Source organism: Hippocampus guttulatus, chromosome 9 (genome assembly GCF_054856545.1).
Source record: "Hippocampus guttulatus isolate MCC_2025c chromosome 9, RoL_Hgut_1.0, whole genome shotgun sequence".
NCBI classification, from domain to species: domain Eukaryota; kingdom Metazoa; phylum Chordata; class Actinopteri; order Syngnathiformes; family Syngnathidae; genus Hippocampus; species Hippocampus guttulatus.
This window is the reverse complement of record NC_141269.1, coordinates 19,293,782-19,312,840: the sequence shown is the minus strand read 5'-3', so window position 1 is coordinate 19,312,840 and position 19,059 is coordinate 19,293,782. Positions and strand designations below refer to the sequence as shown.

Sequence of the window (19,059 nt, the reverse complement as noted above, 5' to 3'; positions counted from 1 at the left end):
CCTCTCTCTATGACATCACCCTCTACTCAACTAACCCAGCCCTCAAATACACAAATAACAAGAAACAGATATTAGACTATGGTTTCTGTCAGAGGACAAACATGACACAAACATTATTAACGTTTTCCGATGCTGTAAAAATGTGTCGAATAAATATTAAATGTCAACGAATATTTGCGTCATAGCCTGCGACACACGTTTCTATTAGCAGGGCGGGATGTCAGCCAGGGGGCTGTTGTTTAAAAAAACAACAACAAAAAAAGCTCCTTTCATGTACAATTCACCGAGGGGACTTGCTGAGAATGGGAATCTGGGTGGCCAAGAGAAGCAGTTTTAAACGGTACACATGAGCTCAGATAATTAGCATGCTGCGAAAGTGCGTCCCGTGCCTCGTCCATCTCAGCGGCCGTTCTGGTTGTTGCTCATTACGGCATGCGTGTGTCAGTGTGTGCGTATGCGCGCGTGTGCGATAACGGGTCGATTGCGGGAGGTTGGTTGTTCGAAAAGAAGACCTTCCGTCAAAAACGTTTGGGCACCCCTCCTCTACAGGATGAACTGCAGGGCGGGGGCTTTTAATCATGAATGCTCGTTGTGAATTTGCAGCCAACTTAGTCATGTTGATAGTAGGCTATTATAGCTCATATAGATACATACAGCATGTGTTGCCTTCATTATAAGGCTTTTTTTTTTTTTGCGGCTCCAGACATATTTGTTTTTTGTTTATTTTGGTCCAATATGGCTCTTTCAACATTTTGGGTTGCCGACCCCTGTCCTAAACCAACCAAGTAAATCCATTTTTATGGTAAAAAGTTTAAAAATGAATGATACATGAATAGAAAAGTATTTTTCTAATATCATCTGTGATGTATTTGCTGTACTTTACCACGTGTTTATGATCACTCATTTCTGCGAGGAGGAGTTTCAAAATGAACACACCAACAACACAATTTTCATTGTGTATTTATGTACAAAACCCTGGGATGTTCACATATCAAGTATACAGTACCAAGTGACAGATAATATGAAACGTTTGAACATAAAAAGGGTATTAAAGTACTAAATTATCTTGCAATTTAAAAAAAAAAACTCCAAAGCTATTTAGGAAGCAAAAGCCAGTGTCGCCAAAAACAAAACAAATTTCGAACTGAGAAAAACCTGTAAAAATGTTTAAAACGGAACAGATGGTTCCGACCGGCAAAATGGTTTCAAGACAAAAATGAAATAAGATCCATCATGATCCCCCAAAAACGTAGATTTTATGTTTCTTTCCAAAAGGCTTCTAATTGTTGTTTGCCTGTAACAAAGCAACAAGAAATCAATTACAATTAGTTTTCACACTTGGTAGATATCTGACAGTGGATGTGAATAAAGCAAGTGTAAAACCACAGCATACTGTACCATTGCATTGTAAGCATCCAACTGAGCATCCAATTCTTCAGCTGATAGCTGGGGTCTGTTTCCTCTTCCTCTCCCTCTTCCCCAACCTCTTGAGCCTCCGCTGCTGCCGCCTTGCCTCCTTTCACTTCGGTCACTCCTGTCAAACGTGGGCTGACCAAGCCTACTCCTGTCAAAGCCTCTGTTGGAACTATGGGCAGACCACAAATAAAATTGTAGTGGGGAGGTTCCCACTCTTGCACTTACATTTTATTTATGGACCTTTTTAAGGACTTTTTGAGGGCTAATTTAGCCATTTTTAAAGGACTTTTTCTCCATTCAGCAGGGGATACACGTTGGATTTAATGTCCGCTCAGCAATATGTGGGCTGAACAGATAGCCACATTTCACTGGGCTGGTGTTCAAATCATTGCTGCCAAAGGAAGGGCACATCTTTATTTTTAGGAGCAATCAAGCTAACCCTTTGACATACTGTATGTCTAATTTTCATTTTCCTACCTGTATTGCAGGTAGGAAAATAAAAACAACTTGAATTCATTCTCAAATAAAGTACACTAAGAAAACATTTAATTTAGAAAATAAACTTAAATTTATTTTTGAATAAAAGTAATTTAAGGGTTTTTATTGATTTTAGAAGCTTTCCCTGAAAATTAAGGACAATCAAGAACATCATTTTACGACCTTTTTTTTTTTTTTATGAACTTTAAGGACCCATGGGAACCCTGGGCAACAACAGGAAAACAACTCCAGATACACCGATGTTTAGGGGTGAAACGACTTACAAGTACGTAATGTCAATACCTGTTTGAAAAAAAAAATGGTTGAGGATTTTCTTTCGGCTTTGGGTATATGCTTATCTACACACGTACGCTGTAAGGAAGACAAAGTGGAGCTAACTACAGCAAAAATTATTCATGCTCTGCATGACAGTAACGCCGTTCCAACGCGGTGAGAAGGGCAACTTCAAAATAAACCTTACCAAATAATACATGGACATCAATGCCTGGGTGTGCTTTTATTTTGAAGTTGTTCCCAGTAGCCTGTCGCTGGGAAACAGCAGACTTGACTCGTCTTGCAGACTAGTGACAGTGGTCGGGGCATTTATATTGCCGTCACAAATTGTTGCTATCAACGTCAACGTCTAATATTGCACTAATGTTTCTACAGAAGAAAACAGTGTGCTGCTAAGCACAATTAAATTTTTAGTAAAAAATGTCTAAAAATGAAAACCACGTAATCATTTATGAAGTGGAAATGTTTTTTTTTTGTATTTTGTAATTGTTAATTGATTAAATTTTTAAATTTTCATCTGAATAATGGATTATTCGATAGACAGTTCAGTAGGATATCAAAATATTTGATAGTTACAGGCATACAGATGATTCAATGACAGTGTACAGCACTCACCTCTGTGATTGTCTACTTTGCAAGTCAACGTCTGATGTCGCTTGGACAATCTTCATTGGGCGACCTGAAAGAGTGAGATTATAACCCGAGTGCATTTACAGATCAATTGGCATTATGATGAGGATAAGGGGGTTGGATTAATGGACAGAGGTTGCTGTCTGAGAGGCAGATCCTCACCATCAAGAGGGACTCCATTATAGTGCTTCATGGCTTTGATTGCGTCTGCCGGATTTTCAAAGCAAATATCTGCACTTCCTTTACTGCGACCAGACCGGTCATAGTGGACTGTTACTTTCCTCAGAGGGCCGAAGTCTTCAAATAGCTCCTGTAGGGAGAAGCTAAGCGTCAGTCATTGTCACTGTGACGCCAACAGTGTGGAGTGTAAGTGCTGTGTAAATTACTTGAATGTCTGTGTCGGACACTCCAAAATCCAGATTGGAAATTAGCAGCTTAGCCCTATTTTCTCCTCTTCTTTCTGTTCCTGAGCTCTGTCCTCTGTATTCACCAGAGTGCTGCTCAAACATGTCGTGCTGCCATTTGTCTGGCAACTCTCTGGGCTGGGAAGGGAGACATTGGCAGTTAAAACACATGTACCCGGACTACAGTCAATGGATGAACAACTACACAGAGGCCTGGAAAGGTCACCCTTGGAGCTGGCCTTGTTCTTTGGAGTAAAATTTATGTAAGGCAACGGCAGACAGCTTCACCACCAACAACCTCTCAACAGCAGAGTCATGCAGCAGCTATCTTGATTGAACAATGAATATCAAAAAGTGGTGACACAGGCACTGCTGCGTTGAATAGGTTGAGTCTCGGTGAGGTAAAGCTGCTAGATCCTGACCCTATGAACAAGAGCATTAACAAGTATGTCGCTCCGAAGGGGGCGTGCAAGAAGAACACATTTTTGAGAAACCCCCCCCCCCCAAACAAACAAACAAACAAAAAAAGACACAATCTCACAAACTCCCACATTTGTGTGTACGCAAGGTGCAGATATCATTGTTGTCCACTTGGGGTCGTCATCCTCAAAATATATGACAGTTGAAGGCGCCCCAGTGATCGAGTGGTTAGCACGTCCACTTCACAGTGCAGAGGTACCGGGTTCAATTCCAGCTCCGGCCTTCCTGCCTGGGTTTCCTCCCACGTTCCAAAAACATGCATGGCAGGCTGATTGAACACTCCAAATTGTCCCTACATGCGAGTGTGAGCGCGGACTTGTTTGTTTCTGTGTACGATTGGCTGGCAACTGCTTTGGGGTGTCCCCCGCCTAATGCCCGAAGACAGCTGGGATAGGCTCCAGCACCCCCCGCAACCCGAGTGAGGATAAAGCGGTTCGGGAAATGAATGAATAAGTACTGCAGTGATAATTTTACAGTTTTACAGACTCAACCTATACAACACAGTACCCAGTGAGTTCCAGGGACTCGCAGATCAGAAAAGTACGAGTCCCATTATGCATTTAGAGAGTCCCAAATTTCGAATTCTGAAATGGTCTACTTATTCAATTGCATATGATAATAACACAAACAACAACATATACATACAATGATAAACAAATGCTGCAAAAATTTAAATAATTCAGGAGCAGGCCTGAGGATTTCGGAAATTCACGGTAACCGTTTTTCGGTTGCGTCGGATTACCCAATGGGAAACCACGATAACAAATGTTGGGTTCCATAAACGTTCATCATGGGAACCCATTTTTCTATTTTGACTGACACAGTATTGATAATCAAGAATTCCGAAACTCAAAAGTACATACCTGTCAACTTTTCGGAGCGCCAACCTGTATAAACTACCCAAAAAATCCTTATATAGAGCAAAAAATCCTTATAACATACCAAAGAATTTAAATGTCAAAATAACGGGACCCCCCCCCCCCCCACACACGAAATTTTCAAAGATATTTATTGTAGATCTCCATAATACAATGTCAGGTTAATGTCTAATCATCATTCTACTTAGTGGCATTACTGTGTTCAGAGTTGTATTCCTGCGTTACTTTTTTCACCAACTCCAATTGCTGACCCATCGGCTCGAAGTTACAGCATCCATTCATATTTACTTTGGAAATGAAAGCATTCGAGTAGCCTAGCACTATTCTGGGCAAAAGCAAACGGAACTACCTGTTAGGGGGGGGGGGGGCGGAAATTGTCAGAATCCGTATGATTTGTGCGATACGGCCATATAGTAAGATTCACCACAAAATCCGTATGAACTATGGCTAAACCGTATGAGTTGACAGGTATGAAAGTATAATGTTTCAAGGGTCAATGTTTGAAAACTATGCATTAACAATGAACATTACATTTGTGTTGTTTGCGTCGTGTGGACCTGATGTGGACTTTTTTCAGCATTTTCTGGCCACGACATTCATCAGGGAGGAGACTCTGTGCTCGGTGGTTGCGCCTTCTCGGCAGCATGGGTATACCAGCACTGTTTTTGACTGGGAGGAATGTCGGCGCCATTTGACTGTCGTTGCTGGACAGCCGGGGTGCTTGTGTCTTGCGCCTGTAATGGGCAGCATTTTTCACAGCCCCGCTTTGTTCAGCGGAGAGATCGGTGCTGTTGAACGGTCTGCGGCTGGATGGATGTAAGTCTTGAGGAGCCGACGATGAGAAGAAAGGAGCGTTAGCGCGGAGCGCCAATGCGGATTTGGAACTGGGAGTCGCGGCTTGGAGTTTGAAGCGGATTACGTGGGACAGGAGAAGTGAACTCATCTCTTTTCGTCAATGGACGCTACAGCTTCGTGTTTGCTTTCAAAACTTAGCTTGTAGCAGACGTGTGCACATTTTCAGCATGACGTCTCTGATCCACTGGTGAAAGGACACTTTGATCCTCTCCTCTTTCATCTACAACTACTTCAGACAACAAAGTGTATGCAGAAAATTGGTGAAGATTGCACGACTGTCTGTGTCCAATGTGTTGTGTTGTGTTATTTTTGTTATTTTGACTTCAATATGGCGCCGCGAGAGTGGCTGCCTTTCCAGCAGCTCCTATATTTTGTTGTTCTACTTCATGCTTTCATAACTTTGCTGCTGTGAATTGGGAATTTCTCCATTGCGAGACTAATAGAGGTTTTCTTATCTTATCTTATCAGCAGCTGTGTACTCCAGGTTTATTCCAAAAAATAAATGGATCAAAATATGGTGTACTCATGTGGCATCATGAATACAGCATACCACAAAATCCAGTCTCACACTGCAAAGATTAATTTACTGGTAATCATTCATACAGGTAAGTATTGATGTGGCTTGACATCCTCTTCCCAAAATGATGCATGCATAATCTACTATCAAATTGACGAAAGAATCTAGCGCACGTCATTGTTAGTTCTACCGACAGTTAACATTAGCATTACTGCACCTTGTAATAAATGCTTTATTCATAAAGTTTCCATGCCACAACCAGTAAATTATAGAATAACCAAGACAGTTTCATCATATTTTTCATAGCGATTAGCCCTGGGGTCGGCAACACGCGGCTCCAGAGCTGCATGCGGCTCCCTGGAGCTTTATAAAAATGTTTTTTAAAAATGGAAAAATATTTTGATAGTAGGCTAATACAGCTTAAATAGATATAGATACATGTTGCAGCTCTGAAAAAGGAGAGCTGTGGTGTTGTTTTTTAAAACGTACACTTTACTTATGCTTTTAACAGTCTCGACAAACTCAGACAGGTCTGCGTCTCACTCCGTGCCTTCTCTCTTCTCGTTCGACTCGAGAGGCGTTCAAAGACAGCCTCTGAAAAACGGAAATTAATGGTCACTTCACTGACACGAAGAAAAGCGAAAATAATGCACCAAAACAAAAAAATCAAGTGAGGAAATTACAAAATAAATTCTATGGGGCCGTTTGTGAACACACAACAAAGGAATGAATAAACAATTTTGAGACAGTCCAGTCTCCTACATACATAAAAAGCATGTGTTTCCTTCATTCTAAGTTTTATAGTAGGCTTTTATTTTTTTTGCAGCTCCAGACATATTTGTTTTTTGTCCTATATGGCTCTTTCAACAGTTTGGGTTGCCGACCCCTGGATTAGCCTACAGATCTAATGACCAACTTGCCTCGTAATCGTGCCTCCTGTCGTATCTCGCTCTCGTGTTCAGTGCACACATCACAGGTGAGTTTAGTGATACGCCTTGTTCAGGATAAACCTATTTTTACAAATAGACTATCATCCTCTAAAATTAAACTGGTCTGTTCCACAGCCCCCACCCCCCAAAAAACTTCTGAAACTATCAAACTGTGGTTGAGGTAAAACACAATGACAGGAAGGCATGAGTACCCATAAATTGCATTGTATGAACAATTAAATATTCAATGGTAACACTTAAGACCAAAGTTGAGTAAAATATCATTTTTGTCAGTTAGCATGTTACACACAAAACGGAAAGCAAGTGAAAAGGTTTTGAAGCATGGGGGGAAAAAATTAAAACATCAAAATGCTCAGATTTTAGCCTCTCAAATATGAATACTTTACTTATTCATCCATGAACGCGGACAAATGGTTTTTGTGTTTTAATCAAAATGAGAAATTCATGGGTATCAGCTTGGACTGAAAACTGATCAACATTTTCCCCTAAAACTAACACGATCATTCCCAAACGTACAGTCTATTTAAAGTGAAATTTTAGCTTTAGGTTGACATACATCATATGCATTTGAAGATAATTGCTGAACACGTGCAAGAACTGAGAACTGTGTCTTGCTGAATTTGGGCGATGGCAGTAAATCATCTTTCACCATTTTCATTTTTCTTGATTATTTTGGGCTGTGTGGCTAACACGGCACGTCATGACACACTTGGGTGTCCGGCATGAGTCACCCCCCTTCCATCACATAAGAACTTGAGCTTCCTAAATAGGATCTGTATATTTCTGTTGTCAATTAATACTACTTGATTGATTTACTAATATGTATAAGATAAGATATCCTTTATTTGTCCCACACTGGGGAAATTTACAGCCTCCAGCAGCAAGAATGTAGGCAGAAAGAAGAAGAAAAAAACAAACAAACACCGTTCAATTAAGTGCAATATAAATACAAAGAGAACTGGCCTTCCTGACCAGTCGCTCCAGTCTCTTTCTGTCCCGGGCTGAGATGCTACCTGACCAGCAGACAATGCCATAATGGATGGCATTATACAGTAATCCCTCGTTTATCGCGGTTAATGGGGACCAAAGCCACCCGCGATAAACGAAAATCCGCGAAGTAGCGACCAATAAACATATACAGGTAAAAAAAAATATATATATTTCTTTTAAAGTCCGCAAACGGCCCGTGAGAAGCTGCAAAACAACTGCGAGTCACATAGAGCAACATATACAGACAGTACTGTACTCCACGTATATGGGAAATTTTTTAAAAATGAATGTTTGAAAAAAATCTGTGATGCACTGAAGCCGCAATAAACGAACCGCGAAATAGCGAGGGATTACTGTACATACAATTCTAAATTTTCCATAGGACTACTTAGAGCAGTAATTGTCAACCAGTGTGCCACGGCACATTAGCATGCAGTGAGAGAGGTGTGTTGGGTGAAATTATAACTCTCAATTATTTTGAAAAAAAGTATTTCCATCCAACTTTTTTTGTTAATGCCAACCACATACGTATAATAACAGGCAAAACAAGCACATACTCCACCATGAGATGACAGACAATGCTGTGCACAAATTAACCAGTACCTGTACACCCATTTTTTGTCACTTGTTTCGCTATGTGGTGTGCCTTGGCTCAAGAAAATTTGGGAAACACTGACAAAGAGCATTTTTCATTGTGATCAATATTACATATGTAACCACACATGATCTTCTGCATAGACATCTTCAATCTTGATGTAGCCAATGAGGAGTTTGGATGGTCTTTCAATCACAAGAGTTTGGGCATAGACAATGTTATGCTCTTTTGTGGAAATGTCGTCGTCTCCATTTATCACAAATGACATGGAAGGGACTGAGCTGATTTTATCACCGGTCACCCTTAGTTCATGCGGACTGAATGTATAAAAGCAACCCGACCACGCATGTGCCACAGCAATGAATAAAGGAGCATTAAAACGTATGCACTCAGACAAACATGACCAGGTTGAATTTTTAAGCGCACAGGCCGAAAAAAATGACTGCACATGTGTTCATTTTGGTCGCAGTCTCCAACCCGAAAAACACTATTTTTTCACCAGAAAGGGTTGTGGATGATAATAACGATGCTTACCATTTCTATGCTGGATGTCGGAGTCTGATAGCGCCTCCTTCGCCTGAAGGTGCTATTTTGACAATAATGAACCGACTCATTCCATATCTTGAACACAAATTATCAACCGTGAGCACTTTTATTTAACTTTCATCGCTCGTTTAACCCTCCCCATGACCAGTAGGTAGCATGCGTCTCCTGTACGTGTGTTTGATCATCTGCACCGCCACCGTTCATGAGAGCAAGCGCAGCTCAGAAAAACATGTTAGGACATATTAAAAAGACATTTAATTTTTTAATGCATTCAAAAGTATGTGAAGGATGCAGGTGCACGTTATTGGAAAAATGTGATTTGCAATATGGGTGTTGAATATTGCAGTATTAATATTTAACACGTAGCTAAATAAAATACATAATGTGAGTTTTTTTCCCATGTGGTAAAATAAGCAGGCTCAATGTATTCTTAGCGAATTAATGTTATGATGTGTGTGTGTGTGTGTGTGTGTATATATATACACACACACACACATATATTAGTTGTTTTGTTTTCGTAAAATCCCTCAATACTGTTCACCTATTAGATCGCCTTGCTCATTTCAGGTTGCATCTGATTGGTCAAAGTCTGATAAGAATACATTTTGCATATGAACCTTTTTTCAGGTCTTTGCAATACGCAAATTGCACAGGCCATTATTGCGATGTCGCTATTTTTTCGCTATATTGTACAGCCCTGGTATGTGTGAGCGTCTGGTGGTGGTGGTGGGGGTTGGACCTGTTGTCCACTGCCTCCTCTCAGCTGCACTCTGGTCAGGACGTGATGAAAGGAATGACGTGAAATAGGCGCCAGTTGACATGGTAACGTGCGACGGGAAAAAAATAAAAATAAAAATAACTCTGTTAGCTCTCTCCAAATGAAACTTCCCGAGCTCACGTCTACAACTTGCGCAACCCTCGGGGACTACGCTTGTTTTAGCCGGAAATTGACCGGGAAGCACATGAGGCGAATGACAGTGTTTGTGAGATCTCCCTATTTTATCAATCTTTATCTTTTGTTTCTCTTACCATGTCACATTGGGGGCACCGTGCACAAGGGTATAGGATATTCAATTAGGTATTGAAATTCATTCTTACTCTGGTGTACGGTGTGGGCCTGTTGTCTCTCTCGCGGTTGAAATTATTAGGTCGACTCCGCTCCGACCTCGAGGACCCACCGGCGAAACCTGAACGATCACCTCCACCACGGCTTCCTTTGTTGTTAAGCTTGATAATATCGTCCAGAGACATGCTCATTTTGTCAACCATGGTAGACCTTAAACTTGTTTCTGACAGCACCAGCGAACAAAGAAGCTTGCACAGAACAACCTCAAATTCGTGAGCACAAGTTCCTCTGGTATCGCTGTGTTACAATTAGCGGAAATGCGTATAGTTTACGGAAATGACGCACGAAACGTAAAACCCAGCAATGCTTGTCATTGGCTGGCTCTTCAACAAACTTTATTGAAATTGGAAACATACACATTCAATTTTTTTCCGACGGATTATTGCTTTGTAGTCCATATTTATTAGGACGTGAATGTAAAATCCGTACGTTGCTGTCCGTCCGTTTTCGACATCTCTGTTGACATTCGGGTCGCAAACGACGAGACGGGAAGCGGAATACCCCTCGGCTTGGTTGCAAGTTGCGCACAAAGCACTAATGAGCTGAATCTTCTCAGTAAAAAATTGCATGAAATCGTGAGCTGAATGGGGGAATCTATTGGAGGTCAGCTGCTTTTTTTATGCGTCCCTTCATCTATTATCTGTGTGAAACCTATTGTATCAATTATAGCAGTGGTGTCCAAAATGCGGCCCGCGGGCAGGAATCGCCCCCCAGGAGCTTCAATCAGGCCCGCAGGATCATTTAAAAGTGAAAAAAAATGTATAAAAGACACACAATGAATATTTTTAATAAGGTGCAATTCGTGGAGTATCCGCTAGCGGACACACTGTTTTGATCAGAGTAGAAGACAACATTGTTTTGATTAGAGAGGAAGACAACGGCAGTCTCAGTCTGCCACTGAGACAGACCCAACACAGCAGACACTATCAAGGACATGTGAATACTTTATTCTTTACACATTTAATAGCACTCTCCTGAGTTTCTAAGGTGTAGGCAGGGTTTAATTTAATTTTATATGCACATGTGTAAATGGTTTAAAAATGCCTTTCTTTATAAATCTCATTTAATCTTAATATGCGTTACAATATTTTTCAATACCATATTACTTGTTAAAGTTCTGTGCCTTTGTACAATCGGTGGGATCAGTTGCAATGCATATACTGTATATGAATGATACAAGTAAATTGTACATTTGTCTAAGGAAATCTAAGGTGCTTCATGAAATGTTTTGAAAAAAATACTGTATGTTCATTAAATCTCAACATTTTCCAAATATTCTTGTGCTTCTTTAGACCAAAACAAAGGCATGTTACTTTGGTTATTAAGAGCAGAGTATGGAAATTTTTAATGGTCCGGCCCACTTGACATCTACCGAGGCCGTATGTGGCCCACAATGTGAAACGAGTTTGACACCCCTGAATTATAGCCTGAAATGCCACGGTCAGTGCTTCCAACAAATATGAATATTAAAGTCATTTTCAAGTGTTTCATGAACCTTCCATGCACATTTTTGGAATGTGGGAGGAAACCGGAGTACCCGGAGAAAACGCACACAGGCACAGCGAGAATACGCAAACTCCACACAGGAAAGTCGGAGCTGGATGATGCCCAACTTTGGGGATCATCCCTTAACCTGGTACCACAAGATAGAGTAAGTAAACCAGTAAAATACCTCTTATGCCAAAAAGGCAAACTTGAGGGTGGCCCAGTGAGTGGTTAGCACATCGACCTCACAGTGCAGAGGTACCGGGTTCGATTCCAGCTCCAGCCTTCCTGTATGGAGTTTTGCATGTTCTCCCCGTGCCTGCGTGGGTTTCCTCCGAGTACTCCGGTTTCCTCCCACACTCTAAAAACATACATGACAGGCTGATTGAACACTCTAGAGTCGAATTGTCCCTAGGTGTGAGTGTGAGTGTGGATGGTTGTACGTCTCTGTGTGCCCTGCGATTGGCTGGCAACCAGTTCAGGGTGTCTCCCGCCTACTGACAAAGACAGCTGGGATAGGCTGCAGCACAGCCCGCGACCCTTGTGAGGATCAGAAATGCACGGATGGGAAACTGGAACAAAAATAGAGGGTCAGCACAAATGCAAATGGACAGCTAATATTTAGCTTAGCATACACAACATACCTGTATACAGTACATGAATGCCTAAATATGTATTGTGTGGTTTTGTTATAGCTGTTGTAGCTTCCAGAGTGGTAGCTTTTCATTCTTTGTCACGCATCTGTTTCATTAACAAAATGCTTGCCGGCCTCACAAGTTGTGGCACCCTTCTGAATGTGTTATTTTGTCAAGCCTATGGCTTAGTAGGGCTGCAGATAGGAGCAGAACCCTGTTGTGTTTGTAGTCAGGTTTGGCAAGGGGAGCAAAACCTTTTCATTAACATCCACCTGTCTGTCCCATGTCACACCTCAGCGTGGAACTGTTGAAGGTTTTTGGTTTTATGTTGCTAAGCTCTAGTAACCAAATCCCAGTCACAATATCACCTGCTTGAAAAAAAATACCCATCTGTTTGAATTTGAATGTGCAAAAGGAAGCACTTGATTCTTAAAATATGTCATTTACAATTTTGACGTGTTGAAAGCCATTCAGCCATTTCAATCATAAAAGTTGTACGGTGTCAAACTCTCCCAGCCTAAATCGAATGTGAGTGATCGACTCACATTACCATAGAAAATCATCAGTCAATCATTTTCCCCTCAACTTTGTTAAGTTCACTGTACGGAGCCATGTCCCATTTGGTTGGTAATTGTTGCACCACTGTGATAGAATCTGGAACTTTCATGCACAAGTACAAAAGCACGCACATTCTGGCAGGCCTGCCTCCATGCAGATGTGGAGTCGAAAAGACGTTCGCCTCGTCATGTGTTAACCCGAGTCATCTTTTAGAGACACATCATGTGATCTGTTTTCCATCGCCCCCATATTTCACATGATGTATGAAGTTTGACCCATCTGATATTCTGCTGAAATACTTAACCGTCTAAAGCCTGTTTTTGGTAGACTGTAGTGAAAGAGAAGAACTGAGCTGACTGTTGCATTAGCTTTATTGTCTAGTTTCAGATGCTAAGCGGCTTTCTTTTTGTTCATGTAGGAAGTAGAAGCGGAAATTGTTTTGAAATATCTGCTTAATGGAGGCGATAGGAGCTGACATTTGTGAATAAAACTGTCAAACTGTCTGGACAAAAGTATTGAAGCACAGAGCTATTACATCTGCAGTTGGGTAGAGAAAGTCTTCACACACCTTTTTCAAACGTCAGGTTTTTGCAATAAAAGAAATGCACAAATTTTTACACCATTCATGTGACCCATAACTCGTTCAACTCGATTGAAACTAAATGAAATCTGTTCGAGAGGAGAACAAAAAATACTGTAATTATGCGGTTGTCTCAATGTGCTGTCCTCTTAGAATTGGGGATGTTGCAGATGCTCAGAATTAACTAATCACACACTTGCCACAAGTTGAAGTGCCTCGGATCAACCCCGATTTAAGTTCAGATTTTTTAATATGCTTTTCCTGACATTTTTGTAGACGCATCTTAATTCGTGCTTCACAGAGAGTTTCCATAGCATCTGATAGATAGATCAAGCTGTTCAAAGGTATCCCATGTGAGAAGGGTGCAAAATCATTTTCAAGGTGTTTAATATATCATGAAACATAAAGACAGTCATAAAGTGGTGAAAATGGTAGAACAGTGACATTATCAAGAACTGGATGTCCCTCTAAAATTGATGAGAAGAAAACCACCAAGAAGGCTGCCAAGAAACCGACAACTGTGAAGGGGCTTCAGGGATTTCTGGCAGGTACTCGCTGTTTCGTACATCTGACAATCACCTGTGTCCTTTATTTGGATGGCCTGGGCTTATCTTACAAAATAAAAACCTCCAGCCCAGCTACATTTTGCAACAACACAATTAACAATTCCCACACCTGGAAAAATATGTTTGGTAAATTAACAACGCTAACTAAAGTAGTGAAGTTAAATAAAATATATTGCATATTAATTAACAGTTGGCTTGCCTTTATTTTGGCGTAAGCCTAACCTTAATGCACCTTGTCACTATAAAATTGGGACCTGAAGCAAGTAAAAGGGCTTTCAACAAACTGTTCTCAAAATGAATTGTTAAAACGTGTTGCGAAGATAAAGACCCCGGCTCCATCCCCTGATTGAACCTTTTCATTTCCAAGGTACAGTCCACTTGACTAAGTAGAAATTCAACTGGAAATACTCATTCAATAATTGCCTGGCTTTTTAGTTTACATGTACAGTTTCTATAATTTGCAATTAAACTCACTGCTCTCTCCTTTCTTTCACATTACGGCATTTTATTTGGCAAATAATATACAACACTACAAATAGACAATGTTTGTGTAACATGCCCTACATTAAAAAAAAAAAAGTATAAATATTGAAGCCTCTGTGTCTCCTAGCCAATCCCCCCCGCCCCCCAACTGTTGTTCACTCTTTCAGCAGCAGCTCCACATTTCTTTCTCCTTTTTTTTGTTGAGAACTTGAAAAGAGCCACTGTATGCTGGATTGTATGCTGCGGTGGGATTCTTCTGTCTCTTCAGTCTGGCACCGACGGCATTAACAATATCCTCCACTTTATTCCGCTGATAGGGCACCTCCCCGACACATCGTGGTCGGCTTGTGCATTTTGCTGATGTCTCAAAAAACATCATGTTGTGAGTCTTGGCAAAGTTCTTCGCCTGTTCCTGGCTCACCAGGCCATCGGCCCTTATAACATCTCGGAGGTCTGTCTTGTTCCCAACCAGGAACCTGTTTCGAAATCGGCACAGATACAAGTCTTCTAAAAATATCAGCGAGAAATGATACTTTTAATTCAGACCTTCTTGCAAACCATATTAGTATAAATGAATTTTTAATACCGTGAACCCCTATATTTTTACAATTGGGAGTTGGCCTATTTGCTGATCCCCCCCCCATGGAACCAATCTTTATTTTTTGTTTTTCAGAAAATACACTTTTTTGCTGTTTGGAAGCTCAGGCCTAACCAATAAAGATATTTTGGGGCCATCATGTGGCATCTTCGTGTTGATGTTGTGAGGTTTAATTCATGAATGGTATTTTTAAAAACTTGTGTTAGAGATGTCCTGTCCTGCATTTTTAGCAAACACAAAATGCACCTCATGTGAGGGAACACTTTTTGGTTTTTGCTATCTCCCCGATGACACGAAGAGTCCGTGTAGTCTGAATACCAAAAAGTGAGTTTAATGACTTAAACCCGTTTGTGTAAAGGGCTAGTGCGCATATTTGTTTTTATGTGAATGTCAGGCTCGGACAAACTAACCTGTTGCTCGAATGCTATTCAATACTACTGATAACTTTCACGGGAACTGGGTTTGTGTTGCATACATGAACTACTGAATACATGTGTAGCATGGGTTCATCATGGTGTAAATGCTAGATGCATGGTGTTAACCCTTTGCGGAGTGCTCTTATTGTTGTTATAGACCACAGCAAACAAAGGAAATAGCACTCTGTTGTTGAACTTGAGCATAGCTCTGTACATTGCGACTGTAAACATCGGATCTCCTGGAAATACAAAAATCTTTTCGATGATTATCTGTTTTAAGTCCTTTGCTGCCATCTTGTGATATCTATAGGCAATTACAACCGTCTTTTTTTTTGGGGGGGGGGGTATTTGGCAAGGCTCGTTCGCTATCCCTCAAAGATAGCAAGGGTCACCGTAACTCTTATCTTGCTCAGGGTCAAAGGCAAACTGGGGCCAATCCAAATTGACGCTGGGTTAAAGGCAAAGTGCACCCTGGACGGATCACCTGTCAACTCTGTGTGGTTACCTGGGGACTTCCTGGCCGAGAGAATTCCGTCTGCACTCTTCTACCCAGGTAGTCAGGCTGTTGAAGCTGGCCCGGCAGGTGATGTCATACACAAAGAGAACTGCGTGCACGTTACGATAGAAATGTGGCACCATAGACTTACGGAAGCGCTCTTGTCCCGCTGTGTCCCAAAGTTGGAGCTGGCGATACAGAGAACACAAAACCGAATGTAATAGGTTCATTTTGGTTGCTCTCTACTACTGCTCATTAAGAACAAAACAAGACACGAGACATAAAGAGGATTTCCTGATTTCCAATGAGAGGGTGGAAAAAGTGCAGAAAAGCATGTGTTGAAATACCCACTGCCAACAAACTTGCGTGACCAATGAAATTCATGAGTCACCATGAAGACGGAACAAAGAAAAGCAACAGATGTGGTACTTGTCGTCTGATCTTAATAAGGGGACACACATCCCAACTTTTGACATCTTAACTGATTTTTTTAAAATGTGCAAGACTCCACACATGATGGCGGTGTGGATGTCAAGAGGGTGATTACGCATGTGAAAAAAACCTACTCTATCATGGTACTGATTCTGAACTGTAAGAAGCAGAACAATGAAACTGGCCGCAAAGACTGCTGGAAAATAGATAAAAGAAGAAACCGTTGGTCATAATTACTCCAGCAATGCCGACCTGTAAATATGTTTGGGTTCAGTGTACCCCGCTGAACACAACTTCCATTAAACCTGACCCTTTTAACTATCCATAGTTTTGAAAATGGGATTATGCTGAGGTCAGAGGTTGCTCGTTTTATACCAAGAACCTGCATGGCAGTTCATCCATCCATCCATCCATTATCCAAAACTGTTGAACTTCACAAGGATTGCGGGCGTGCATGAGCCTAGCTGTCTTCGCGCAGTAGGAGGGGTACACCGTTAACTAATTGCCAACAAATCGCAGGCATGGCAGTTCAGTCAGCAGGTAAACTGATTTTCCTCAATTCTCATTAAAAAAAGATGCAATGGGTTTTAGTCATGTTCCAACGATATAGCATCTGTATTCTGGTTCATGTTGACTTTACATGAGGGAATCACTCGTACACAAACTGAACGACATTAACGGATATTATTTGTCTACATTAACCAAACTACTTATTAGGCTCACAGAAAGGCTTCAAAATCCTGTCTCTGAACAAAAATACCAGTGGGTGGGGGGAAAGTGAATTGAGGATTCTGCTGTCGATCATACATCATACAGTATGGATGAATCCATCCATCCATCCATTTTGCGATCTGCTTTATCCTCACAAGGGTCGCGGTGGGTGCTGGAGCCTATCCCAGCTGCCTTCAAGCAGTAGGCGGGGGACACCCTGAACCGGTTGCCAGCCAATCGCAGGGCACACAGACAAACAACCATCACTGTATATGATAAAACTGTAGATACAAAAATCTTCCTTTGGTCTAACAGCTGGATAAAGACCCATCAAGTAATGTAAAAGAATGTTTCATAAGTTAATTATGGTCATAACCTTGTCAATCTCCTGCTTTTGTGTCCATGATTTGATTCTCTTAGAGAGAAAGACTCACTGCACTATCAAATTTTGCCGTAGCGTTTAGCATTTGTCATTATTTGTCAGTCACGTATGGACACTTAAATGCAGGTGGCAACAAAATGCCGTTTGTCTATTCAGGCAGTATTGGTCAAAGGGTGAAAGTCAGTGTGAGAGTCCCAAACCCAAAACGAGGCAATTAAAAGCGTGTTTTCCGTGCCATTTGGTGAACAACAACAAAGTACACGTTGAATTTCCTCCATGTGGTCAGGTGTGAGATAGCATTAGCAAAGTCTTAAATCGTGTCGACCAATTTAACATACACATGCGCACGCAATGGTGGAAACTTCCTTCAAATGAAACCAACTTCCTTTGCTTAACAGTTTACTTTGCCACATTGTAAGTACAAACAAATAACTTCATAAAACGCACCGATGATGACTAAAACAATTCTGATATTCAGCTGAATCAATGTTGCGTGTAGGTTACCTTTCGTCGACTGTATATTAAATGGCCTTTTAGCCAGCATTTCGAATAGTCAGTTGGGTTTTTAAATTACTATGCTAATGCAAATGATTAATTTGGCTTCGTACCTTGATCATCTCCCCGTCGACATCAAGGACTCGCTCTCGGAAGTCTACTCCGATCGTGGCCTCAACGCAGCTGGGGAAATGAGCGGCGGAGAGTCGGTGTGTAAGGCACGTCTTACCCACCGCAGAGTCCCCAATCACAAGCACTTTGAAGGTCCTACAGCCGCTCAACAGCGACGATACACTGCCCAAAGAGTTGGACAGCTCCAGGGAGGACTCCATCGCTCTGACGCTCGCTCTCACTGGAGTGGACTTGTCCCAAGCCTTCCTTGCATTGTGTGCGCACAAACTGCGGCACAGCGACGCCGCCCTCGAAGAAAACAAAATTGAGTACACTCGGGACACTTCCTCCAACACACCTGAAAATAAGTAGAGGTGGCTAAAGTGGCTACCACTCTGCAGTGGAAGAACATACACTTAAATAATTCAATAATAATAACGTGATATTCTACAGAAACCGAAGTACAGCGGAAAAACAACGTTGTCGTACTAGTGTGTACATTTGTCATAAAGTAGTGGGGGGCGGGGGGATGTAAGACACGATCATTTTATTAGTGCGTTGAATTGTATTCCAATTGAGTATTACGGACATTTTTTTTTAAAACCTCCCACGGGTTTCCATAAAGGCTATTGAGCACTTATTGTACTACTGATGTTGTAAAATTGTACTCGTTAACACATAGCATTTCACAGTACACTACTAGTCAGGCACAGATGCCAACTAGTGCAGTTTTGCCTCACTATTGACATGAAGATGTCCTATTACTCGTATGAACCTCAAGCTGGATTGGAAAAGAAATCAAATAAATGCTCAAACGGATTTTCATACAACCCCTTTTAAGTGTTCAGCCATCAATTTCTTGCTGTGCTGCCCTCTGCAGCGCACCTGTATGCACAACTATCTAAAACGTTTCCACACAGTCGTAAGAATGACCACCAAAAATAAAAATAACA

General features: G+C 41.3%; 2 protein-coding genes across 2 annotated transcripts; both read right to left on the bottom strand.

Moving 5' to 3' along the window:
• Positions 1-944: 944 nt before the first annotated feature.
• LOC147200690 (THO complex subunit 4-like) lies at positions 945-10,415 on the bottom strand. Its single transcript, XM_086120586.1, has 6 exons — positions 10,131-10,415; positions 3,204-3,359; positions 2,980-3,127; positions 2,803-2,866; positions 1,399-1,585; positions 945-1,294 (listed from the first exon to the last, which is right to left on the bottom strand). Exons 1-6 carry the CDS (start codon positions 10,299-10,301, stop codon positions 1,280-1,282), a joined length of 741 nt encoding a protein of 246 aa, XP_085976712.1. The 5' UTR covers positions 10,302-10,415; the 3' UTR covers positions 945-1,279.
• A 3,371-nt stretch (positions 10,416-13,786) lies between these two features.
• Positions 13,787-18,597, bottom strand: LOC147200689 (ras-related protein Rab-33B-like). Its single transcript, XM_086119653.1, has 3 exons — positions 18,109-18,597; positions 15,985-16,163; positions 13,787-14,941 (listed from the first exon to the last, which is right to left on the bottom strand). The coding sequence occupies exons 1-3, from the start codon at positions 18,325-18,327 to the stop codon at positions 14,629-14,631; spliced, it is 711 nt and encodes a 236-aa protein (XP_085975779.1). The 5' UTR covers positions 18,328-18,597; the 3' UTR covers positions 13,787-14,628.
• Positions 18,598-19,059: the final 462 nt, after the last annotated feature.